Genomic DNA, 26889 nt, shown 5'->3' on the forward strand with positions numbered 1-26889 from the left:
ATGTTAGTCGTATGTATCCGTATGTTACTCGTATGTTACTCGTATGTTAGTCGTATGTTAGTCGTATGTATTCGTATGTATCCGTATGTTCCGTATGTTACTCGTATGTTACTCGTATGTTACCCGTATGTACTCGTGTGGTGTTTTAGTCATGATCTAGTTTTGCTCTTTACATTTTCGTCTTTTACCTAGACTGCTTTCTTCTCTTTATCTCCTAAATCCTTCTACTTTCTAAATATTGAAAAGCACGAAGAGTAATATTTACATGTTGTTGTTGTATGTAACAATGTTTTTTTTCTTTAAAAAAATTTTCTAAATAATTTTGTGTACAGTCTGGCTTGTAACGATTAGCTTCTCGCTATTTCCAAGTCAGCCTAGTGACAACTTAGACTGTTTGCTGTAAATAAATAAAACTTGACCTTGATAACGGTGTTAAGGCAACGGATATGGCTCGCATGCTATAGCCATCTCTGATGCCAGGGTTCACATGTGGCTGAAGGATTTTCACCTTCAAATTTCCCATTCATTTTCAACTGTTGACGATAATATCTTGGATGGTATTGTTCGTAGCATCAAGGAAGAATTCCCCAATAGTGGCTATTGAATGGTTTGTGGTCACCTAAATGGAAGAGGACTAGTTAGTCAACAAATTTGCGTTAAAGAAAGCTTATGACGAATAGACCCGGAGGGTACAATACTCAAATGGTTGCACGTGACAGAAAAAAGGAAATAGAACGTTGGCAGTCCAAATACTCTTTGGCAGTACAAAAATGAAGTGTTGAAAAAGCTGATGAGAAAGGGGATACCCCACTTGCAGCAGCTAGTATTCTAACAGCTGATGAGGATACCGAAGCCCTGGCAACCTTTACTCGCAATGCAGAAATTCCTAGCATGAGAGCCGTATCCGTTGCCTTAATCCATTATCTACAATTAAGATAAGATAACTGGTCTTTAGTGACACAAATCTTAGGCCTTCCTGGAGCACCATTTCACTCAGCTTCGGGTTGAAAAGAAAAGTTTTGTTTGGACTCGACGACTTCGCTGAGAAAATAGACGACAGCTCTTAACTTAGCTATCGTAGGATTCTCCACGATGTTGACTGAAGCAAGGCGAACAGCATGATGGTACAGAGGGTCAACATGTTGTCAATATTTCCGTCATAAAAGTTACTAGAGTGATTTAACACTTCCATTAAAGACCGGAATCTTGAAAGAAAAGCCTCCCTTACGGTTGCCATTTCCTTTGGGAGCTCGACCCAGTGTCTGGCGGGAGATCGTCGCTAGAACGAATGTTGAACGGACGATGTCGAAGAACTTGAAACAGAACATTGTTAAAAACGAATGTCAGTCGAACTTTAGACTTGAAAAACGAATGCTCTTTCATGTAAAAGCAACGTCGATTTTAAAAAACGAATGCCGTTTATGTAAAACGAATTTCCACCTTGAAAAAAGGAATGCCGAAGTGAATAAAACGAATGTCAAAATGAATAAAACGAACGTCCAATTTTAAAGGCGAATGTCAAACTTGTAAAACGAGCAAAAAGTTGAATTTTAATTAGAAATACGCGCCATACTTGCGTTCCTTAGCGCCACTTTTTCTTTTGTTTCAACACAAGGATTTCCGACGTGACACCACTTTTAATTTGTGGTACAATAGTTATAAAACAACACGCCTTTTCCGGGAATACTCGGCTCGTAACGGAATCTTGCATTGCAAGCAAGGTGGAGACCACCTCGGGAGAAAATGTCGAAATATACCAACATTGATTCGATAGGTTATAAAACTTACCTAACTGAAGTCTCAGCTTGTTTTTGTTTTATTCACCTTTAAAGCCGTCGATTGTGGACAGCTTCCTCACCCAAGGAATGGAACTTTGTCAGGTGAAGAAACCACCTTCCCGAATCATGTTGAAATTAGCTGCGACGAAGGTTTCATTCTACGTGGTTCTCGCCGTCGAACGTGTCAAGCGAACGGAACATGGAGTGGGAGCATATCTTCATGTCAAGGTAAAAGAAAAAAAAAAACAAAAGGCAGTTAGTTAGCACTGTAAATTTAAGTCTCACCATGGCTAATTTAGAAAAACAGTGATTCGCACTTGAAGTTCTACCATGTGCCACGTATTGGCAACTGCAATTGAATAGAATAAATATTTTCGCGCTGGGTTGCCAAGATGCCTACTACCGCAAAAGACAAAAACTCGTATAGCTGGTGAAATAAATCGGTGGTAAAATGAAGAGGATCGAGTAGAATCGAATAGAATAGAGGATCCTCGAATCGAGTAGAGCAGAGTAGAAACAGAATGGAATGGAATGGAATATTACAGAACTGAATTGAATTGAATCAGAAGCACAAGAACTTGAAGCGTGTGACTTGCAACTTTTTTCCTTGGAACAAAGCTGGGGATTTTACGACACCAATTTTATGCCCAAATATGGACAAAAATAAGATCGAAGCTACACGTGCGGGAAAATGCACGAGCACGAGCTTCTGATTGAATTGAATAGAGTAAAGGAGAATTCTATTATATCAATGCAGTCATTTCATTTGTTGTTCTACCCAGTGGATGGCGGCTTTGGAGAATGGGGCGATTGGTCTGAATGCAGCGTGACTTGTGATATTGGAATGCAGTCACGTGAGCGGAAATGTGACTCACCAAAACCTCAAAATGGTGGCAAGCCTTGTGACGGGACAAAAGATATGTATGTGAATAGAAAATACTGCCGGAAACGGAAGTGTTCAGGTACTGATCATTTTAATTTCCTTCTGAACGAGTTCATTCAGGGCATAAATCGTTTCTCTGCTAGAAGGAAATGACTTGCAGCCTATCTGAACGGGGATTGATCAAGTATCACGGTCTTATACAGTTGGTAACCCATCGAAGCATCCCGCCCCATCCACGCTACCTTACAAGCTTTTAAAATGCTTATCACTGCTATTTTTTTTCATGCGCAGATAAGACCGAACACATTTAGGGCCAGTTATTTAAAACGTGTGACTAAAGCAGTGGTTTTGATTAATCAATCATTTTACCTTAATTAAAAATTGTCGAGGAGAGAGTTGCTTTAAAATTGCTCAATGTTGTTTCAAAATACCAACAATATCGGTGAGTGTGTAAGAGTGATGGTAATTCCGTGGTGATTTGAAAATTCGAAATCTTGTTAAGGCAGCTCAAACCGGTTTCAAAACTTTCAAGAGACTTTGTACCACACTTAATCATGTAACAGCAATGTTATGGTACCGTCTGAAACATCAATTATTGATGAACAAGATGCAGTCATTTTTGTGATATAACAACTTACCATGGAAACAGGAAAGCCTTGCAAAAACACCCTATATTGTGGCTTTAGTTACTCATATCTGAAAAACGATTTCGGTGACTCCAATTTTTTATTGCACAAAAGTGAACAGCAGGCAAAGATGAAACTCTCTGCAAAGTTTAACGAAATTCAGAGTTACCTTGAGTTATTTAAGGCTGCTTTGAATCCGCTCCACAGAATTTTTTTAAAGTTCGCTGGAAGTTTCATTCAGGCGTGATGATTACATTTCAGAAATAGGCTCACCGAGTTCTTTTTTGAGAGTTGAGTAGTTAAAGCCATAATATGGGGTGTTTTTGCTGGGCTTTCTTGTGTCCACGGTAACTTTTTAAGACACAAAAATGACCGAATCTTTTTCAGCAATAATTGGTGTTGGATATAGTACCATAAAATTGTTAAGTGAGAAAGTGTTGTACTGTCAATCCTTCTCATAAGAACGTTTCTTTCAAGTGTTGAAACTGGTTTGAGCCACCTTAATCAAACTCTGAACTGACTGTGTAACTAACAGTATAAAGCAAAAACTGAACTTATCAAGACTTTTATGGGAGAGGACAAATTTAAGTTGTAATCGTCTTCCAATTATTTGCTTGTGATGGCAATTAATTATTATTATTATTATTATTATTGTTGTACCTTCGTAACTTACGTAGACTGGCAATTTGCTACTAAAATTCGAAACTGCTAATTATTTTGAGTTAAGATTTATTCTGAGCAGAAAAGGGCATAGAAGTGCGAAGCTTGCTCAGTCGTTCCCATTTGAGCGTTTTCACTACCTCTAAAAAGAAAAATGCCGTACCATGTGACCCATAGGGGACCGACTTTTAAGACCTTTTATGTTATTTCTTAAATAAACACTTGATCGTGGTGGTGTGTAAAATAACCTTTACTTTTCCCCGACCAACAAAACTTTGGCTGAAAAACAAATCCAATACATTTAATAGGGTTTTCGTTTGAGGCAGGAGGCTGGACGTTTTGTCCTGTACTTTGACGCTATAAATTTGTTCATTTGTTGGCCTCTTTTTCTATTTCTTTTTTTCTTTTTGGACTTTGGCATCCCAGGAAGACATGGGCTGAAAAAACACAAGAGAATCACGCATAATAAATCCTTCAAATTAACAAGAAGTTGCATCGCCTTATTTTGCTTACTAAACGTAACGATTGATCTCCTGACATTTCACGCCATAAATTTACTCAGGCATGTTAAGGCATGGCTCACTTGGTTATAATCCAAAGTAAACGTTATAAAGGAAGCTATTGTGCAATGTTACTGAAAACTTGGTATGCATCCTATATAAAGCATCCTTCATTCCATAGAACGTTCGCAACATTCAAATTCAGGTCACGTGACCTAGAATTGGATGCCAATGAAATTTCTCTTTTAAAATGGAGAGTACTATAAATGAAGTTTGGGCTACTTTGTTTTGGTATCATTCTCTTACTATTTGGGTACTATTTATGAATTAGCCTTGTAAGCAGGTCCATTACAATTACTTCATCTGCAGTCGGTCGTGTACGACAATGACTGTTTATGGATGCTTTATTTTCCTTCTCCAGACCGGTCTATCTTCAACTGTTTGTTGCCAAGCGTTATCGTTAATCTTTCTTAATTTCATATTTCTTTTCATGACGTCTTTAAACCTCAGTTTTGGCCAACCTCGATTTCTTGACCCTTCACAAAGCTGGGGAATACAACAGCTGTCTTGGTAGCCTCTCGGTTCCCATTCTGTGGACATGTCCTAACCATCTCAGCCCTTTTTCAATAAGGATATCCGCCAATCCAAAGTGCTTCCCTTGAGACAGTATCGAAATCTTTTGTGAAATCTATGAAAACATCATAGACCTTATTCATAAATGGCGGCCAATTTATAATTCTTTTGTCGAAGTGCAAATTTAGCCTACCAAGCCTCGATACCATACAGTGAATTGAAAAGAATTTTTTGCTCTAAAATGAGGCTTGGTAGGCTAATTTGCACGTGGACAAAAGAATTATAAATGTGACCGCCAAATATAAATACTGTCTATACAATGGCATGTTTTGCTCCATGCATTTCTCTTTTACTTGACGCAGGGTGAAAATCATGTCTATATGGTGCTTCTACCACTTCGAAAGCCGCACTGTGTCTCCGGTAATATTTTTGGGGCAAGCAAAGAATTCAGCCTATTGAGTATTATCCTGGCCATAATTTTGCCGGCAATTGACAGAAGCGATATCCCTCGATACTTCCCACATTCCTTTCTGCTACCTTTTTTGAAGATGGAGATAATATTTGCATCCTTCCAGTCTTGCCCACTTTTTCGTTGTCCAAGATTTTCAGAACAAGTTTGTTAAGTTCCCTTTTCAGCTTCATTCCACCGTACTTCCATATTCATATGCATTCATGTCACTTTATGATGGGGTTTGTGTTTAATTTTAAAGACTGTGTTGGTAATAACTAGGGAGTGATCCCCACAGTTAGTCAATAACAGTTCATGTTACCCAAGAACTCCGAACCAGCTTTCAGCGTTCTTTCCAACCCTACCATTAAAGTCACCGGCTAGTATCAGTTTATCATGTGCTATGGTTTCTCTAAGTGTGTTGTAAAATTTCTCCTTTGTCTCCTCGGGATTTGTCATGGTAGGAGCATATGCACTGATGATGGTTGCGACAGTATTTTTCTGTAGAGAATCTCGTTTCATGACTCTGTCATTTATCGGTACTGAGTTTTGTTCAAGCTTTGAGACAATGCCATTTCTTATTGCGAAGCCGACACCTGCTTCGCGTTTTTCAATTTCCTTTCTCCCACTCCAGAAGAAAATGTAACCATTGTCTTCGAGGCTACCGTGATTAGCGAGTCTTGTTTCGCATAATGCCGCAATGTCGATGTTGTATCTCTTTAGCTCTTTGGCAGCAAGAGCCGTTTGTCTTTCTGGTCTTTTGGAACTGTCAAGAAGAGTTCTGACATTCCATTCCGCAATGTAGGTCGTTTTTCGTCTTCCTAGCTCCCGAGAGTGGGTGTACCAGCGCGAACCTTTTTGACCCGGGCGACGTTCGATCCGGTATGAGAAGTATTGGTAATATCCATATTCCATAAAACTGCATGCAAATGTTTTTAGGTGATACTGGCTTTTGCGTTGACCAGAATCACCCTCTCGGCATGATTGAGCTTGAGTCTAACAGCAAGAATTGATCAAGACTTGTTAGGCGGTTGGCCGTATGACAAGCATGTCTATCACCGCCCAAAATGTTACCACGGGACAATGGCTTTGGTCAGCTTCACCGTAACCCTAGCACGGGTGGATGCTGGGTGCTATGCCTTGCCAAAGGGCTATCCAGGATTTGGTCCTGGGCAGTTTATTCAATATTAGCTCCTAACCTCGCAGAGGCCGTTCCCCTATCCACCACCTGGGGACCCGGTGGATGGATGTTTATCTTCAACACACCACACTTTATTAAGGGAAATAGATTACGTAACTTCAGAAAACGCTGTATTTCTCCTTATTTAAATTACAAATGTAACCATACAAAGCAGAACACGATTTACGTAGTTCTGCTTATCAATTATCACAGGTTTTCAAAAATATGAGACGGAACTTCCCCCCACTTTAGAAAACTCATATTGTGACATCACACGGCAAGTGATGTCACGTGGTACTGGCAAGCATTGTCATTTGACAAACACAGTCATATGGAAAAAAAATGATCAATCTATTGAAGAATAGCATTTGTTTAATTCAGTAAGAATACATGTTTCTAAATTCTCTGCAGGGGGTCTTATATAGTGGCTAAGTCACGCCTTAACTAGCCTGAGTTAGTTCTCTTTTTTTTCTCCAAACTAAAGAATGAAAACAGCATTTCTGAGAGATTTATTTGTAGTAGTTTCTAGCGGACCCAGGCCTCCTTGAGGTTTCGCTCCACTTGTGAGTGGCAAGGCTTGCAATCGGCCTTACAAGGGTAAATATCCAATTTCTTTACTTTCATTATCAAATCCGGTACTTTGAAAAGCTATCTAAAACCTTGTAATACAAGCTCATTTCCAAGTTCCATAAGCATGCAATAATTATATCCAGCCCCTTGCCTTGGTCGTTTTCAGCGACAATGAACAGCGAGCCTATATACTGGGATTTCTAGCGCTTTGTACTTCTCTTCAAAAACGGCCCTAAATATATACGATATCAAGGACATGCATGGTCATATTCAAATAAATACCTGCCTCAGCAAAATATTGGAGGCGATGAATTTCACATTAAGAATCTCAGCGGATCTCTTTTTTCCTCCTTAATTTTCAACAGAAGATTTCCCTGGATATTCCGGATCAGGGGAAGACTGGGATACATACTCTGGCTTGGCAAAGGACACCGAGTCGTCAGGGACAGGACCCGACGAGTGGATGGAATACAGTGGAAACAGTATCAATGGATACGCGGTTGAAGACTAGGAATACAAGCTAACAAAAAAACCTGTGGATAATTTAATTTAGTATAAATACAAAGGTGATTATACAAAATCGCGCGCTCTCATTGGCTCGCTATCTCGGATTATCAGCCGATAATCACCTCGACGGACAAAATGGCTGCCAGTAGTCGTTTTGCCACTGTAAGTGAAGATGATTTCGCGTTGAAATGTTTTTTTTTTCTCTTTTTTGAAAGAATCACCTGTGTATTTATACTAAAACAATTATTCGCCTCAGGCTCAGTGATTATCGGTGACTATTCACCTCGACTTCGTCTCGGTGAATATTCACCGATAATCACTTCGCCTTCGGCGAATAATTGTTAATTAATAATGCCCTGTATTAGTACCTCTGTTAATATGGATTACATAGCTTTAAAAATCATTATACCATTTCGCGCAAGTAAGATAGAATTTCTAGCAAACTTCATTTAGAGCATACGGGCTAAAGAAGAAAACCAACCTTAAAAGACTCGTGAAGATTTTATCTATTTGCAAGAGCTGTATGGTAGTTTGTAAAATAATAGAGAGATTAAGCATCACGTTTACGTGAAACGGCAAACGTCGGCTTTCACGTTTCACGTTTCACGTATGAAATTATGAGAAAAGGTTGTGACTGTAGCGTCTCGTGACCCACGGCAACTCGAGTATTTGAGAGTTTGAGAAACCACGACGGCTACGGTGACGAAAACGTCACTTCAAACTATTAGTCTCTGCTATCCTAACTGTTTCGCGATGTTTCCACCTTGTTTATGTTGTACAAAATGAGCGAAGTATGCCATAACCAGATTGGTACGTACGGATTTGAAGCAAAGAGAGAGAAGGGAAGATTCACCCGAAAATTGGTCATTTTACGTTGTTGTTTTGACGAGTACGGAAGAGAAATGTACAAAAATGCGTGCCGCACGAGCAGCACGATCAGTTTTTCCTCTTTTAACCAATAATATCGCTGCTTTTTGGCGTTGTCGTTTCTTAAACTCCCTATTTAGTTACGCATGACGGGAGCACCGTCCACCCATCGTTTTTGGCGGGAACATCTTTGATACTGGACATCCATGTTGTGGTTAATTGACACCTGTCAAGAAGAGATATCCGCTGACCAATATTACGTGACCATATCGTGAGCTCAAGTTTAAAGCTCATCGTGCTCAGCTGTATTTATTAAGTTGCCAACTGACCAGGTACTGGTTTTTCGATTGGATCACAGGCTCAAGCCAGGTTAACACGGGAGCTCCGCTTTTAGGCTTGGCTAAATCGATATATCACTCAAGACCTAACTACATATTAGTACTCGGCTATTCCATTCCATTGAAAAAGAAGTCTCTTTGCTTTAAATTTATCACGGCCCGTGACATTTTAAGAAGTCGAATACTTTTCATAGGGGGATGGGGAGGGGGACCCTGAGTCCTTAGTGGACGCTCTTGCAGCCATTTTCTTGGTCACTCGGCGATCCTCTTTATCGATCCTGACAAACAGGCACAGAAACGCATAACCAATCCACAACGATTATTTTGCAGATCATGAGGCTGTATTGAAACTAGTGTCAACGAATCTCTAATGGGAGGATAGCTTTCATGGCTAACGGTTCAAAAAATTGCCTTTTCACGGCTGACAGTTGTTTTTTTCCGTCATGGTTTAACTTACACGGAAAAGAAGAGAAACGTCTCTCGATTAAAAAGAAGCAATTTTTGGGATTCCCTGTGTTAGTTAGTAGGGTCTCTGAGTACATACACATATATTGAAAGGAATAAGTCATTAGTCATCACATGATGCGAATTACATTTTGTCAAGACCTCCGACTGGGCGTTCATTGTCTTTCAGACGTCAGAGAGTAGAGCAAAGGAGGTAAAACAGTGCCGACTGCTATGAAGTCTCTAAATACTATTTGGAAATACTCTCTACTCCACTTTTCAAAATAAAAAAGCGCGCAAAATTATTTTAATCTTTTTCAAGGCTAACTGGCTACATTTTTTGTCGTTGTTTTCAAGCCCAACGGTTAATTTGTTTTGTTTTTTTTTTACGTTTCCGGTTAACCCCATTGAGACCCTCCAGAAACTATTATACATGTATGATCTTAAGGGAACGTGAGCGCTGTTATTAGACTTAGTTGAAAATAAACTCTATGGCAGCGATGACATTTCCTTCAATCCATTGAATTTGGTATTTGACCCTAAAATCAACGGTTTCTTGTGTGCAAATAGCCAACTTCTGCTAGCAGGAAATTTTGACAATGTATCACATTGCATTCTGACGAATGATAATGTTAAAACCGGATGCAGGAGCTAAGAGGAGAGAAAATAACAAAAAAGGAGTGTTTCAAGCTCTAAAAGTATTTTGAATTCAAATCATCCCTATTGACCATCTCTCCAATTGCTATCTGAAGTCTTTCATTGCCTGCGACAGGAATCAGCCAAGACAGAAAGAAACCGATGATGAAGTAAGTCTGGCCCTGAGACACAAACATAAGCAAAATAAATCAACCGTGGGTCCGTTTCGTTTGGTGGTGCAAAAGAACCGTCTGATTTTGAATTCAAATCATCCCTATTGACCACCTCTCCAATTGCTATCTGAAGTCTTTCATTGTCTGCGACAGGAATTAGCCAAGACAGAAAGAAACTGATGATGAAGTAAGTCTGGCCTTGAGACACAAACATAAGCAAATAAATCAACTGTGGGTCCGTTTCGTTTGGTGGTGCGAAAGGACCGTCTGATTATGCCGTGCGGGGGCCACAAACCATGGTCAACGATAGTCTCTCTGTGTACAACCAGTTGTTTTATTTAGAGTTAGTGTAGTAGCCTGTCACAGTAACATATGCGCTATTAGGTGTGCTACACTTCGTCAGAAATCCTGATCAAATCATCAAGGCGAAGACTAGTAAATCAAAGAGTTTTCACCGAATATCTGCAGAACCTATAAGCGATAAACGCCATTAGCTTCTTTTGAGAAAGCATTCTCAATTCTCTATTGTTCGAACGTTTGTCTAATTTTATGGTTCAATTCTGCGGTGCTTTGACAAAGGCAAACATCACCTTCATGATAGCCCTCGCGCAAAAGATGAAATATGATAGCGATTCAACAATCATTTCCTCCCAACGTAGACATGATTCCTTTCTTTGTCGTATAGGATGAGGAAAATATTGACTTCTTATTTGGTATGCGGGATAATGTTAGTTTTGGCACAGGCGCCCCAAGCTCAGTGTGGGCAGGGCCCACAAAAAAATAAGGATTTGTATGGAAATCCCGATAAAAGGCTTAAGAAGATAACTATATGAAAAAATTCTCAATTAAAAAGCCTAACCTTATTGCCATTGTGGGTAGCCTCCGTCCTTTGTATTATTTTCCAGATTCGACACGATTTGAGCCATTTTTCAATTTCTCGGTTGTCACGGTTATAATAAAATCCCTTTGACAACCGGGAAATTGAAAAATGGCTCAAATCGAAAAAACCACGAAATATTTGCGATAGCGCTAAGATGTATTTTGGAATGACGTTTTCGATTCGGTTTCCGTAGCCGTCGTCTTTGCTTAAAGTGCCTATCACCTCAACATACTTTTCCACTTTATTTATTCTCCGAAATCGTCTTAACTTTGACGTCGCACCGGTGGCTCAGTTGGTTGAGCATCGGGCTGTCATGCGGGAGGTTGTGAGTTCGACTCCGGCCGGACTAACACTCAGGGTCTTAAAATAACTGAGGAGAATGTGCTGCCTTTGTAATTACATCTGCAAATGGTTAGACTTTCAAGTCTTCTCGGATAAGGACTGTAAACTGGAGGTCCCGTCTCATAACCCTTGTTGGAAATTAAATAGTATGGGACGTTAAAGAACCCACTCACTGATCGATAAGAGTAGGGGACGTAGTCCCCGGTGTTGTGGTGTAAACTAAGCTGGACGGGGGCATCTTTCACTTCCATAAAAATTTATTGTAAACTGCGTAACAAGCAGTCTGGCTGAAGTCCCCCACAAAAGTATTGTTAAAATTAGTCCTGAAAAGCCCCGTGGGGAGAGACTAATAGCAAATCATTGTTTGTATTTGTGTTGGTTTTAGAACCTTTTGATTGAAATTTCACTTTCTTATTGGCTTTCAAAGACAGGAGAAGTGATCATACTTTGATCCATAACCGAGCAATGAAGGAGAATGGGTTCGATACCGGCACTTGTTCGATCGCATTTTAGAGCAAAACAAACAAACAAATGTTCAAAAGAGTACAGATAATTAATGATGAAATGATATATGAAATGGATCATATATGAACTGCGGATATGAATTCAAGTGAAGCTATGATCCTCGCAGTTATGAACGCAATTTTTGCAATTGCGTAAAGAAGCCTGAAAAATTCAGGACTTCAACGGGGTTTCAACCCGTGACCTCGCCATCATTGATTCATTCCTCACGGGAACAATGAAACCCACAAATGTCCAGCTCCCAACGTCAGTGGCTTCATAGCTCAGTTGGTTAGAGCGTCGCACCGGTATTAGCATCGCACCGGTATTGACTGTGTAAGAAGTATAGTTGATGTAGTATGGCCGTGTAGCTGCGTCGACCCACAGAAAGCGCGCGAAAAATGAAGCCTCGTTTACGTTTAGGTAAGTTAACCTGGATTGAGCCTGCAATTCAATCGAAAACCAGTACCTGGCAGCCGTCAACTTTAAAAAACAGCTGACCTCGGTGAGCTCTAAGCTTGAGCCCGGGATATGGTCACGTGTTACTGGTCAGTGGATACCTTGTTTTGACAGGTGTCAATTGATCCAAACATGAATGACCAAGATCAAAGATGTATGGTGTAAACCAGCATGATACTGGTCGCATTGGCATACATGGAGGGGTGGACTTACGTACATACGGAGGCAGTGTGGCCCAGTGGTTAGGGCGCTTGCCTTGAGATCCGGAGATTCCGGGTTCAAGACCCGCTCTGACCACTCGTTGAATTTGTTCCTGGTAGACCCTGGTTCAACTTCTCAGCTGCACTTTTAAATAGCCAACTGGTTTGCCTCCGGCGGGATTCTTAACAGTTGTAGTTGTTGCGTTCTGTTGTTTCGTTGATTGTGTTTTATTGGCCCTGAAAAGCCCCTATGGGGAGCGGTCAATTAAGTATGTATTGTATTGTATTGTATACGTACGGCTATAAAACCAGAGTTTCTCGCATCGATGGGTTACCATACTTTTATAACAATGGTGCTCCGCGCGTGCGCGCCTTTGGCGCGCGCGGGGCCCCGCTAATAGGGACCTTAAGATTCCAGGACGTGGAGCTACGACGGGGACGGAACTGTAAGAGTAAGACTGGGACAAATCCCGTCGTTGCCCGCCAAAAACAAAATACTCAGATTGTGTATTTTTGTGTAGGACGGCGACGACGATATTTTTCGCTTTACTAACAGCAATGACATCCTTTAAAGATGCTGGGAATCTTCCCATGGAAAGCTATCGATGACGATGAATTTATTTTGCCATATGAAGGAAACTTCTCGAATAATCGAGAATTTCCATATGAAGACTACGAAAGATTCGACTTGTATGCGATGGACGATACGGAATGCAAAGCTGAATTTCGCTTCACAAAAAATTAAATTCCAAGACTAGCTGAAGCACTGAATATTCCTGGAACATTTTTTGCCACCAAGGCACAACAGCTCATGGAATAAAAGGACTATGTCTGGTGTTAAGACGACTGACTTACCCTTTTCGCTACTCTGATTTGATCCCTCGTTTCGGGCAACCAGTACCGGAGCTGAGCATGATTTACAATATTGTTTTGGATTACAGTTACAACACACACGGCCACAGAATAAGCCAATGGAACCACACAATTCTGGGACCGTAAGACCAATCTGTCGTCCTGGGGAATTACAAAGAGTACAGTCACGCACTAAAATTCCAATCATTTACCTTGCCCAATGGTATGATTGCAAATATGTACGCAGGGCCATAGCCAGTATGAGGCAAACCGAGGCACTTGCCTCAGTCATTTTTTCGTGATATTTTAAAATAAAGCGTGATTCCAGCGTTCTCTTTAAAATGTACTCATCATAAACACCTACGAAGAGAATTTAATCATGGACATTGCCTCAGTCATAATTTTTTTCTGGCTACGGCCCTGGTACGGGCCTGTAGGTAAGTCTATGGTTCATAATAGACCCCAGCAAATCTGTTTAAAACCTTTTGCCTTTGTAATTTTGGGTGTTGACTCCCCGTTTTTTTTTTTTTTTTAATTTTATTACAGAAGGAACAAAACACGATGCCGGTATGTTGGCAGATTCTGGGCTGTTTAACGATCTACAGCGTTTTGCATTTTCTACCACTGATCGACCCATGTGCCTTTATGGAGACCCAGCATACCCTCTCCGTATCCAGCTCCATTCAGGAACGCAGTTCCAAGTCCTGCCTTGCAAGCCTTTAATTCCTCCACGAGTGCGTGAATCAGTGGAATGGCTTTTTGGGGACATTGTCAACTATTTTAAATTTATGGATTTCCATAAGAATTTAAAAATTGGTCTAAGCTCCGTGGGGAAAAGGTATATTGTCAGTGCTCTCCTTCACAATGCCCATACTTGCTGTAATGGAAATCAAAGTTCAGAATATTTTAATCTGGAGCTCCCAACCCCTGAAGAGTATTTTGTTTAGGATTCCACTTAGTGCCCATTTTTTTACTAATCGGTACAATGTTTTTTGGCTAAAATCAAAGAGTCTTTAATCACAGGACTTCAAAGTGTAAAAAGAGAGAAGGAGATGTTAACTACACTGTATCACTTTAATACAATTTTTATCTGTCTTTCTCTCACAGGATTACTTTAGACAGTTGTTTCAAATGTGTAGTTATTGAAGTATGTTTAAGACAAAAAACACAACATTTTCTTTCAAAGTATTTAAAAGTGTAACCACGACAGTGCAACAAAAATGATCATAGTGCCATTTGGAAGAAACCATAATTTGCCTACACTGAGTGGAAGCAATCATAAAGTACACAACATCAGGTTAAACTATTAAAATTCAGACTACCGTTAATTGGGCCAATAACCAACAACATTATTTGATTTGTTTTCTTTCTGCATTATAGACAAAACAAGAACAGCAAAAACAACTAACAACAACGTTTTCAAGCCCATTTTTTTCCCGTTTTTGTTGACATCACGGTGACTACATATTTTAATTCTTCTCTATTAACTTAGAAACAAGGGCTATCATCAAATCATTTTGCTGTTTTGTCTGGACACTCATCATAGCCTAAAAATCCTGCATTTGCCTTTGTTGCTGTTGCTGATGATTCAGCATGCATCATCTGCATGAAGTTTTCTTGCTCCTTTGACTCAACCTCAAGCTGTTGTCTTTTTAACTCCAACTCCTGTTTTTGCATTTCCTGTACCTGTTCATTTTTTCTTCCTTCGCTTTCACCCTCATCTGCGTTCCTTTTCTGCGTTTGTCCAAGTCTTTCCATAGCCTTCTTTCGAACACGCTTAGCATTTTACCTGTCTTGACTGTCAATTGACTTTCTTCTGGTTCCCAAAAACTCTCTGCTTCGTCTCGGCTGCTTCTTTATTCTCAATCACTTCCTCTAAGTGCCATTTCAAATTCTGTCATATCAGTTTCAATTCCACTTACTTTTTCTTCTCTTTTCAACTTATTTCTCAACTCTTTTGACAGTAGGTTGTAACGATCTCGGACTGCCCGCTTGTCAAGTTTAAAGTACACTTACTGAATTTTGTTTAAGTTTTCGGCGACCTCTTCCCACCGGTTCTTCTTGCCACCGTGCCCTTTTTCGTTCCAGTAAATGGATTTACAACCAATATTTCTCGGCATAAGATCTCGTCGTGAACAGTACTCCATGTAGGCTTCCTAAAGATTATAATCAAAATCAATCCTTGAGTAAAAAGTAAGCTTACTTTATGTGAATCCTGCATGACCGATACTCGACAAAAAGTAAACAACTACCAAACTTACAGTCTAAATTTTTAGTTAAAATCGAATTACCCTTCGGTTTGCTCTCTATACTTGATTTCCAGTGTTATAGAATGAAGTGTAACAAGTACATCACGGATCTCTGTGATACCTGTTATGAATTGGAATTGAATAGCTCAAAATACCAATACAAGATTGTTACACACCCTCGAGATAGCATTCATGGAGGCACTTCCCTTTATTTAAACGGATAACTTTCAGCTACTGTGCATGGAAAACTTTAAACCTTAATAACAGAAAGCACAGAAAATAAATCACAAAGCCAATGATGATCACTTTTCACATTCCTTAATCAAAGTCTTAAAAGGTTAGGGTACAGCTTTTAGACAATCAGGTTCTTTGCCTACTCGCGTGGAACGGGTACATATGGCGGATTTCGGACCATCATGCGCTGCAGTTCTTTCTTGGAGTAGGCTCTGCTTTGGGTGCTGGTTGCAGTTGCTGGGTTTTTTTTTCATTTTGTGGGTCTGGCTTTTTGCAGTGTCATTCGTCTTTGTTTGAGAAGCCCTTGTGCTTTGGTGTCGACGGTTTCTTCGGTATAACCCACCGTCACGTGTGTCAAAAAATAAAATCTATTTATTTTCTCGGTTCATCGACACCCTTTCACCTTCTTTTAAAGGAAGCAACTCCTTACCATTGTGTTTATCATCATAGAATTTCGGTTTCTCTTTTCTCTTCTGTAAATTTGCTGTGAAGTTTTGAGCTTTAGCAACTCAACATTTGTTGGCATTAGAAGCATAGCAGGTGACATATTTATGGAAGGAAGGAAGAAGGGGCCTCGCACTTAACTAGAAAATTTAAGTAAGTGCCTCTTATGAACACCTGAATAATTCAGGTAGTTTCAATGGGATTCGAAACCTCCCCCCCCCCCCCCCCATCCCCCAACCCCTATCGACGCCGATGCAATTAATGCTCTACCAACTGAGCTAGGAAGCCATCGATCAGTTGTAAGCAGGTAAATTTGTTGGCCTAATGTGTTCCCGTAGAAGGACTCGATGAAATAAATGTGCTTGCATATATTTGAAGTGCGGGTTATATACGGATTTCTAATATAAGCATTTCATTTCAGATATTTAACAACCATTCACCGAAGTGGAGGAGAAGTGGACGGGGATCTATGAGAGGTATTATTTCGCCAACATCCACTCAAAATCTCTTTCTAATCGGTGCTGGTTAATATTTAATTTATTATATGTATGTTAATTTGGCGCACTGCATTATTCCCGTAATAATAATAATAATAATAATAATAATAATAATAATAATAACAATAACAATAACAATAATAATAATAATAATAATAATAATAATAATAATAATAATAATAATAATAATAATGGCTACTCATTGAAGGGACGGTTTGCCGTATAGGCTTGATATCAGATAGGTGGAAGACCAAGCAAGACAAAAACAGAGAACCAAGGGCGGGTATTAAACATCAATACCCTGATTACAAAGTCAACCAAGTAAATGTAGTTTTCGATTTCCTAGCAAAATACCACCAAAGCCTGAAGAACAATCTCAATGAACATTTAACAGGAAAGAACGAAGAAGAGACGCAATATCTAATAATGAAAAGCCAGAAATGGATCATATCACAAAACGTTGAGATAGTTAAGAACTTTTATACCTATAAGAGATAGAAAGAACTGAACAGCACGTTGAAAGGAATAATTTAAATGAACATTCATATTTGTAAATTATATAGCATAGCCTAGGACTAGTCTCGTTATGCTATTGATCATGTAAAACCGCGATATCAAAAAGTGTCAATAATAATAATAATAATAATAATAATAATAATATTATTATTATTATTATTATTATTATTATTATTATTAGATTTGTACCTTACGTAGACGAATTCCGTACCATGTGATCCATAGGGGGCTGACTGTGAAAACGTTTTGCTATTGCTCTAAAAAAACACTTGATCTTGGTGGCGTGTAGAATAACCTTTACTTTCCTCCAACCAACTCTCTGCAAGTCTTTGGCTGAAAAAGAAGTCCACTGCAAGTTCGTTTCTTTCCATAAACATACAATACCCACGTCCAACCACCGACTGCCCATTTTTCAACCCTCCTGCCTTAGTACAACAAGTGCTTTCCAGTAATTTGAGTAGCACGTTTTGCAATTATTGAAAAACGACTCCTTTACGATTCCCCTTGTCGTTTTCAGCGACAATAAACAGCTTATATACTGGGATTTCTAATGCTTTGTACTTCTGTTCTAGCACTGCCAAAAAAATATGCAATAGCAAGGACATAGTTTTCTGAGAATAAAAACAGCCCAAAAGATGAATGATATTCAGATAGTTACTTGCCTCAGCAAAATATTCGAGACCATGCATTTCACAGGAATTTCAACGGATTTCTTTATTTTTCCCTGAATTTTCAACAGATGATTTTCCTGGCCCAAATATTCCGGTTCAGGGGTAGGCTGGGATACACACTCTGGCTTCACAAAGGGACAGGAACCGTCGAGTGGATGTAATACAGTGGAAACAGTGGACGAGGAATACTAGCTAAAAAACCTATAGACAGTTGTTTAATTTAATTATGCCTTGTATTATTATCTGTTCAAGTGCTACTATGATTAAAAAAAATCAGTTCTTTATTTTCTTCAGATTTTGAAAGTGTGATTGCTCAACACTTGACTCTTATTCTGATTATCCAAAGGCTATTTACTTTGATTGTATGTTTTGGATTTTATGGTCCGCCATTACTCACGTTCTAAACTCACCGATTGGAACTTAGAGGGTTGGATCTATGAAAAAGTGACGTCATTTACTCACTAGGGTGAAATTTCAGCGTGCAAACGCAGCTAATTATTATAGATGCGAAACCCAAGTTTAAAAGTCTGAATGCCCGAAACTCCGGCGCTGCATATTAATTCAGCCGCGTACACACGAATTGCGTTCTTAAACAATTGAGTCTTTGACGTCATTTTCTCCTCAATCCAAGCTCTCTCAAGATTTTAAAGTTAGTAATGGCGGACCCTTGAACAGGGAAAATCCAGTTAAAATAAACAGGTGTCTTTTTCAAATCAAGGCTTAAAACTTTGATCAATTACTGTTTAGTTAAGAGTAATAGAAAGAAAATTTATTTTTTTTTTGGACATAGTATCACTTTAAATGGATTACACAGCCTTAGAGATCATTACCGTTTTTCGCAAGCGAGATAGAATTCTAGCAAACTTTATTTAGAGAATACGGGCTAACGAAGAAAACCAACTCTTTAAAAGACTCATGCATCTGACGTCTATTTGCAAAGAGCTGTATGGACGGGTAGTCGGATTAGTTTGTAAAATAACATGATACGGAAAGCCTAACTGATTACATATTGATACTCGGCTAGGCCACTCCATTATAAAAGAAGTCTTATTACTTTGCTTTTTCCATAACCCGTGACCTTTTAAAGAAGTCGAATACCTCGCATAGCAGCAACCGGATTCATGGTCACCCGATGACCTCCCCCCCTCCACAAACCACAAACCGCCACAGAAAGGCGTAACCCATTTTCCGATCATGAGGTTGTATTGAAACTATTGTCGACAATCCTTGTAAGAGGGTCTCAATGGGACGGCAGCTTTTACAGCTAACGGTTGAAAATAATTGCCTTTTCATGGCTAACGGCTGTTTTTTTTCCGTCACGGGTTAACTTACATGAAAAACAAAGGAACGTCCCTCGTTTAAAATGACACAATGTTTTTGTTGTTTGGGGTTCTCTGTGTTAGTTAGGAGTGTGTTAGTGCGCATATTAAATAGAACTAATAGTACTGTCAGATTATTGTAGTGGGCTCGACAGTCGCATTGGAAGCGAAGGAGTAAGGTGGCATCGATGCTGACATGTTAATCATTTCCGAGTTTGCTTCAACTTCTTTTCACAGCAAGTTAAAGCACTAATTGCTATGGTTATTAGTTCTGCTTTTCGTGTGAATAAAGTATTAATTATGTGAGGCCTGTGGAATGTGACTAAATGGAAAGTTTGGACTAAAGAGGTGATGACGTCACCGAAAAACTACATTTGCGAAAACTCTGGAATTTGTTGAAACAAGACGCTTCCTTAAGCGTTTACTCGAAATACCATATGGCGTATACGTAGGGTGATACATTTTGGAAGAGGTAGTTTTTTAATTTGGCAAGTACGGAACAAAACAAGTAAATGTTTCTGCAGCCAGTTGCTCATTTACAATACCGCGGATAATGTACCGGTGAACATCGTGCAACAATTGTACCGGTGAACAATTTCAAATAAATTCATCAGGGGGAAAGGACCCCCCTTTTAGACCGGGTCCATGGACCTGACCCCTATTTTTTCTTAGTTAAATTTTTTGGTTTGCGTTTTTGCTGAAAAGTGGCCGAAAGCATGTTAATGAGCTTTTTAACCTTAGTAAAGACGATTTCGAGTAATTTGCTTCACTTTTCTTCCACACTAATAAAAAATTACTTGAACTTTAAATAAAATGTTATGCGCTCCAGGGAAGAATGGAAGTAGGCAGTGTACAGACGCCCACTCTCCGAATTTACCGTTAGTAATCTTGTTTCGAAATAATTTTGCAAAAATTAATGAGTGATCTACGGTGACCAAATCATATTTCATTGGAGCTAAATTTCCAAAACGGTGGTAAATGAGACAGATTCCAAAAGTGCATTGAAGAGCGTCTGATAGTTTTAAGATTCCTTGGATTTATAGCACAGAAGTACTCTTTAAAGGAAAGCATACCTTTGCAAGTCTTCCAACCGGGTACGGCTCTGATCTTCAGAGCAACCCCGATCGTTGCCAATGAGCTGTTTATATTTTCCTCGATATGTACACATCTCAAGTCTTCCAGGGCAAAACGCTCTATAGATTGTTCTTGAGAATAGCTAGGCTGGTCCGAGCAAGGCATTGAGATTATATTGACTGGTAAGGGGATAGCCTGGGACGTTTTCAACTGAGCAATCTTTTGAATCGTGCAATATTCACCTCGTGAAGATTTGTCAGGAGCGCTTTCAATTCCTACAAATGTATGTAGAATCGATTTCCACTTTACACTCCATAGATAACAATTCCGCTCGTACTTTAAAAGAAAAACCGCTTTGAACATCAAAAAAATTTTTATTCGTATCTTTTACCATGCACAAAGTACACACGAACTCATCGTGAAATCTCCCACCGTGTTGATGGGGAGAAACAAAAATGAAAGCCAATTAAAACTCGTTGTTTCAATGATGTAATGATAGAGGGGTAATACCCAATCAAACATTTTCCATACATTCCAGGAAAAATCACGCGGTATTGAGCACGATTAACAACGGTAAATCACAGACGCTCCTCTCAGATTTTTTTTCGGAGAGTGGACAGCGGTGCACAGGCTAAAATGGAAGGGGCCATTTGGATTTTACTTAACCCGTGAATGGGATCAAAGACACCAACCCACATCATTTCCCATTGTGAAAATCTATTTAATTTATGAAATATGGTTTTATAATCAATCAATCTGATCAAGACAGTATAATGAAATGAAATTATCCTTGTAAAATAGCTTACTACATCATACATTTATTCAATTTATTATACTGGTAATATTATAATTAACAAATTAATCTTTTTTAAATATAAGTTTATCTTTCTTAATTTCATGGACATAAAATTGATTAACTTTTTTCCAGAACAGGACAGAACTTTTTTATATATTATTCAAGAAAGGACTTACACTTACTAGGGTTGTACCTGCCTCGAAAATTTCGATCCGCTTCGCAAAATGGATCAAAAATTTCCGGGCAGGTACAACCCTAACCATTTACCAACGCTAACATTAGGCCTAAAAACTTTTGTTTAGGCCTAAGCTTAGCTTAAAGAATGTTTAGGATTTTTTCTGTATTTCTATTCCTTTTCTTTCGTTTTACAAATTAGTGTAAGCCCTAATAAAGTTCATCTGATGTATCCAACAATGGACTCCCAAATTAGCCAGCCCCAACATGAACAATATATATAAACATTAACATATTTTATAACAATAAAATACCAGTGATAAATGAACAGACATGGTTATTGTTCTCTTTGGGTACTGTTATCATTGTTAGTAATGACAAAATGAAACAATTTGTAACTGATACCTAGTCTAAACATTGTCACAAAGTGAACTCATCCCCTTTGTCACGAAATTGTCCTATTTGAGGTTAAAAAGCTCATTAACATGCTTTGGGACACTTTTTAGCAAAAATAATAATAATAAATAACTAAATTACAAAAAAAAAAAAAAAAAAAAAAAAAAATAATAATAATAATAATAATAATAATAATAAATAGGACCCGGTCCAAAAGGGAGGTCTATGCTTTGTCCTTTCCCCTCAACAGGTGACACAGCTAATTAGGAATAGTATGTTTTGGAACAGGTTGTTGGAATGGAAATAACGAGAGCCTTACGTCTATTTTTTAGCATGTAGCGTGACATCAGATAAACTGGTTTCAAGTAAAAGCAGCCGGTGGGGCAAAGGCGGATGAAACACTAGTGTAGCAACACAGAAAACATGTGAAAAACTATTCTTGTAATTAAGTCTTAATACCGGTATCCAGCTGCAAAGGTTCCAGATTAACATACCACTGAAGTTCTGTACTGGCGATTTCGTCATGCGGTCAACAGGCAAGATTAGGGTAAATATGTCATTCATAACATTCCAGAAGGCTGAATCCAGCATTTTCACATGTTTTAGCTGCATCGCATTGCGTCATTTGCCCTCTAGTGGAAGTTGGGCTTTGAATCAGCAAACGAAATAAAATGAGTAACACTGAAGCCCCAACATAGAACCCATCATTTGGTTGCTCCACTGCAAGTTTTAAAATCGGATTTTCATCGAAGTCTATAGGACGAGAGGCTGTTTCAAGTCTCTCGCTATCGGAAATCTTCTCCTTCGCGGCTGTATTTAATTTATTTGTTATTGTTGCAGTTGTTTTGTCACAGAGGGAGGTCACAGAGGGAGGTCAAATGTATTGCTCAAAGGGGTGTAGTACATTGTCTTTTAACGAATGAAATCACCGCCTCGTAATTCTATTGTCCATTTGCTGCACAGAAAACTAAATTCCGAGTAATTATCTGAGAGATTACTACAAAAAATGTCCCTTGCCAAAAATCAGCGTGTCAGTGCAAATAAGTCACGAATTTCCGCGTATGACGTGTAAAAACCGAGATGCGCATGCACGGATGACGTAATTCAAGATGGGGCTGAAAAATCAAAGCTTACCAAAGCTCACCCTATGCACAGGATACCCACAATTAGTAATTGCGTTCTCCCAGTGTCGAACGCAATAAGTCATTGGTCACCACTGAATGCGACTTACATTTACGTCAAGACCTCCAACTGGGCGGTAATCTGGGACTTGTTTTGTCTTGTCAGACAAGCCCAACAGGACGGAATGTCAGAGAGTAGAGCAAAAGAGGTAAAACGGTGTCGAGTGCTCTGAAGTTTTTCAGTACACCTTATTCCAAAATGGCCACCAATTAGATATTCTTTTGTTTTCATTCAAATTAGACCTTGATGCCTCGTTCAAGGCAAAATATTCTTTTGAATTTTCAGCTCAAGAACGAGGCGTCAAGGGCTAATTTGAATGAAAACAAAAGAATATTTAAATGACAGCCATTTTGGAATAAGGTCTATATTTCGAAATAATCACCATTCCATTTTTCAAAGAAAAACAAAAATTACGCTAAATGTTTTTTTTTTCTTTTTTAACGGCTAACTACTACTTTTTTTGCCATTTTCAAGCCTAGCGGTTATCTCCTTTTTTATGTCTCATGACTTAAGGTTAACACCACAGATATGTCCTGAAATGCCCCTAATTAGATGCAAGCGGATTTTAATAACGCTAACCTTGATTTACTCTTACCTTATTGTTGAAAGGTAGCAAAGGCTTAGACTTAAAGCGACACTTCGTGTTTGGATGTCAAAATTCTATTTTCTTATGTTCATTTCTGGGCGTAAGCGTAACGCCATTAATATTGAGACCCTTTAGAAAACATCATGCGTGAGTGCCGTTTAGTTAGAAATAAACTCTACGGGAGTGACGACATGTTCTTTTTTCAGTCCATTGACTTTGATATTCGACTCTAAAATCAACTGTTTCTTGTGCGCAAACGAAGCCGTCTTGTAGGTCTTCTGCTAGCAGGAAATTGACCATGTATCACATTGCATTCTAACGAAATAATGTTTAAGCCGGATGCAGGAGCTCAGAACACACAAAAAAAAAAAATTAATGGAAAGGAGTGTTTTAAGCCGTGAAAATATTTTGAAAACAAATCATCCCTATTGACCATCACTCCAGTTGCTATCTGACTTCTCTCATTGCTCGCGAGCTGAATGAGCCAAGATAGTAAGAAAACTCTAATGAAATAAGCCTGGCCTTGAGATACAAACACTATCAAAAGATATGTAAATGTGCGTCATTTCCTTGCTACCAACGTGTCGTTTGGTTCAGTGGACAAGGACCTGAGAACAAGGTTAGGTTACGTCGTGCGCCGGGCCGAGCCACGAACTCTAGTCCCTGTGTACAACCAGAGCGTTGTGTCTAGAGTTCAATGTTAGTGTAGTAGCCTGTAGTAACGTTGCTCAGGCCGCCAAGGAGAAGAGCTAAATTGAAGAATTTCAACGATTATCTGCAGAACCTATACCGTAGAGAACTTTCCTAATCCCCTTTGCTACAAACGTTTGTCGAAGTTTACTGCTGTGACCAGTTTTATTATATTACCGGGACGTTTCCTACTTTTCATCCGTAAGTCAGTTCTACAACAACAACAACAACAATGGAAGATAAATTGAAAGAATAAATGTCATCTTGTGATAACATGTGACTTTGATGTGTGTCATGATTTTCATCACCTTCATGATAGCCCTCGCCTTGAAGATGAAACATGATAGCGACAGAACTGTCATCTTCTCTGGAATCACAAAAAAAGCGACGTAGTTGTTTATAAGCCATTACTCCTTTCTTTGTCGCATTTTGAACATTGTAATCAGCTGACAGACAGGATGAGGATTCTATTGACTTCTTATTTGGTAAGGCTAATGTTCCTTTCGGCGAAAGGTAAGATGCTATTCTCCGATTTCCCGATTCAGTATACGATTCTTCCGATTCTACCATTATTCCATTTCTCTAAGTTCAATACGATTCTCCGATTTTCCCGATTATAGCTAGTATTGCGTTTCAATATTACTTAACCAGTCCACCCGGTGAAAGTCAACTTGCACATTTTTGAACTTTTATTTACAGCATCATACACTGTGATTACACTGTGCTTCTCATCTATTGTACTCGCGCCTTAACAATTACTTCATTTTTCCTTTGCATTTTAACCGTTCATCGAGAAGTTCATTACGTGTTTCGATCAGAAACCACATGAATACTTTAAACTTGAGTTCAGCCATTCGATTGCTCATGTGTTTAAACCTGCTAAATAAATATAACTGAGCCCATAAAAAATAACTCGCATTTTCTCACGATTACTTTTGGTTTGGTTAAGTCCCAAGAATAATACAACACCAAAACTCCCGTATGTCAACAAAAATATGGGCGTGGCTGACTAGGGTCCTTTAAACTGAAGGATTTTCTTCATATTAGGTGGAAAAATACGCGATAAAAAAGAAACGAAGCATGCCATATAAACCCAAGTAGTGATGACATATGTGAGAGTTGCACTGCGACTGAGCTATATCCCCGCTATCAAGTCAAATTTGGCATCAAAACAACAACGGTTACCGTATTCAAATCGATTCGGTTTCGTCCGAGTTTATACGACACCCGAGACTGTATCGTTTCCAAAACGCTTTACTTTTCCCAGCGTTTTCAAAACAACGCGACATTTCCGGCAATAAAGAACTCGACATCCGCCGTGTAAGCGAAATTAAGCTTTAACCGCACCGAAAGCGAGTCGATTGCAAATGAAGCCGCTTCCGTGTAAACGCTGCCTTAGACCAAATTTTTAGTCCTTGGTATCCGAGTTGGTACATTCTTTTGGATCCTTCTGCAGGGAATTTACTCTTTGTGTAAACATTTTTTTAGTGCGCTAATACATTCCGTTCAAATTTGCATGACTTAATTCGTTATTTCTGTTAAAATCAGTCATTGCCTAATTCATTACATAGATAATCGCTAGTTGTTGTCCTTCAGTAGCATTTGGAGTAATGATCCCAAGTTCGAGTGAGGCCTAACACTACTGTGAAGTTTTTGTACCCAATTATTCCATCAGGGATCAACCCTAGTATTGGAATTGGGCCCTCACAAGGACAGAGAAAAACTCTGACCAGGGTGGGATTTGAACCCACGACCTTCGGATTAGATCACCGCTGCTATCAGCGGGACTCTAATCCGAATGATGCTCTAATCCGAAGGATTAGATCACCGCTGCTATCAGCAGTGATCTAATCCGAAGGTCGTGGGTTCAAATCCCACCCTGGTCAGAGTTTTTCTCTGTCCTTGTGTGGGCCCAATTCCAATACTAGGGTTGATCCCTGATGGATTAATTGGGTACAAAAACTTCACAGTAGTGTTAGGCCTCACTCGAACTTGGATTCATCATTACATAGAGCCAATAGCTCTTTTATTTCTAACAATAGAAAGATGGTTCTCAACTTACAGACTTATATACCCTTTAATTGCATTCGTCATCCTTGGCAGGTAGTTGCCTAATGATTGCTCGATCTAGTCCGTCTCTATAAATATACTTACCTGTTTGTATAAATATGTATTGTTTTGTTTATAAACTCTTTATTCATTGTTTTTACTTCGGTTAGGTAATGTCTTTAAAGTGGAGATGTGTTCGACGCCAGAAATCCCATTTACGACTTACATTGCAAAGCCCGAGAACTACAACCGAAATTACAGGACTGGCGAGACAATCACTTTGGCGTGTAAGAAAGGATTTAAAGAAGTACCAGGTGGTAACCCATAAGGATCTGCATTAGCGGGCGATGGACTCAGTTCCCTTTTGAATGTGAAGGTAAAGCTTCTCTTTGCAATTTGTAGGGTGTGTTTTTTTGGGAAAACCCGAAAACGGATTCTTGAATCCAAAAACAGTTTTTCGTTTTCTTTTTTGGCGAAATCCAAAAACGGATCATGAATCCAAAGTATCCACTCCTCAGGAGGATACTTTGGATCAAATCTAAATCCGCATTCTTGACATTCATCACTTAAGTGATTTTATGGGAAAGGATTTGAA

At 39.1% G+C, this 26889-nt stretch overlaps 2 protein-coding genes and 2 pseudogenes across 2 annotated transcripts in view; 3 read left to right on the forward strand and 1 right to left on the reverse strand.

Moving 5' to 3' along the window:
* LOC137993384 (coadhesin-like) overlaps window positions 1-9890 on the forward strand; it is a 21574-nt gene extending 11684 nt beyond the window's left edge. Inside the window, exons 4-6 of the mRNA XM_068839205.1 lie at window positions 1833-2006; window positions 2561-2740; window positions 7584-9890. Coding sequence (XP_068695306.1) covers window positions 1833-2006; window positions 2561-2740; window positions 7584-7729 — 500 coding nt within the window. The 3' untranslated portion in view covers window positions 7730-9890. The remainder of the gene's footprint in view (window positions 1-1832; window positions 2007-2560; window positions 2741-7583) is intronic.
* Window positions 9891-12476: 2586 nt separating this feature from the next.
* Window positions 12477-14368, forward strand: LOC137990893 (uncharacterized; annotated as a pseudogene).
* A 518-nt stretch (window positions 14369-14886) lies between these two features.
* On the reverse strand, window positions 14887-24653 carry LOC137991759 (golgin subfamily A member 6-like protein 7; annotated as a pseudogene).
* Window positions 24595-26889, forward strand: part of LOC137991760 (sushi, von Willebrand factor type A, EGF and pentraxin domain-containing protein 1-like) — a 43112-nt gene continuing 40817 nt past the window's right edge. Inside the window, exons 1-2 of the mRNA XM_068836794.1 lie at window positions 24595-24758; window positions 26465-26670. The gene's annotated coding sequence lies outside the window, so the exon portion shown is untranslated. The remainder of the gene's footprint in view (window positions 24759-26464; window positions 26671-26889) is intronic.

Source organism: Montipora foliosa, chromosome 2 (genome assembly GCF_036669935.1).
Source record: "Montipora foliosa isolate CH-2021 chromosome 2, ASM3666993v2, whole genome shotgun sequence".
NCBI classification, from domain to species: domain Eukaryota; kingdom Metazoa; phylum Cnidaria; class Anthozoa; order Scleractinia; family Acroporidae; genus Montipora; species Montipora foliosa.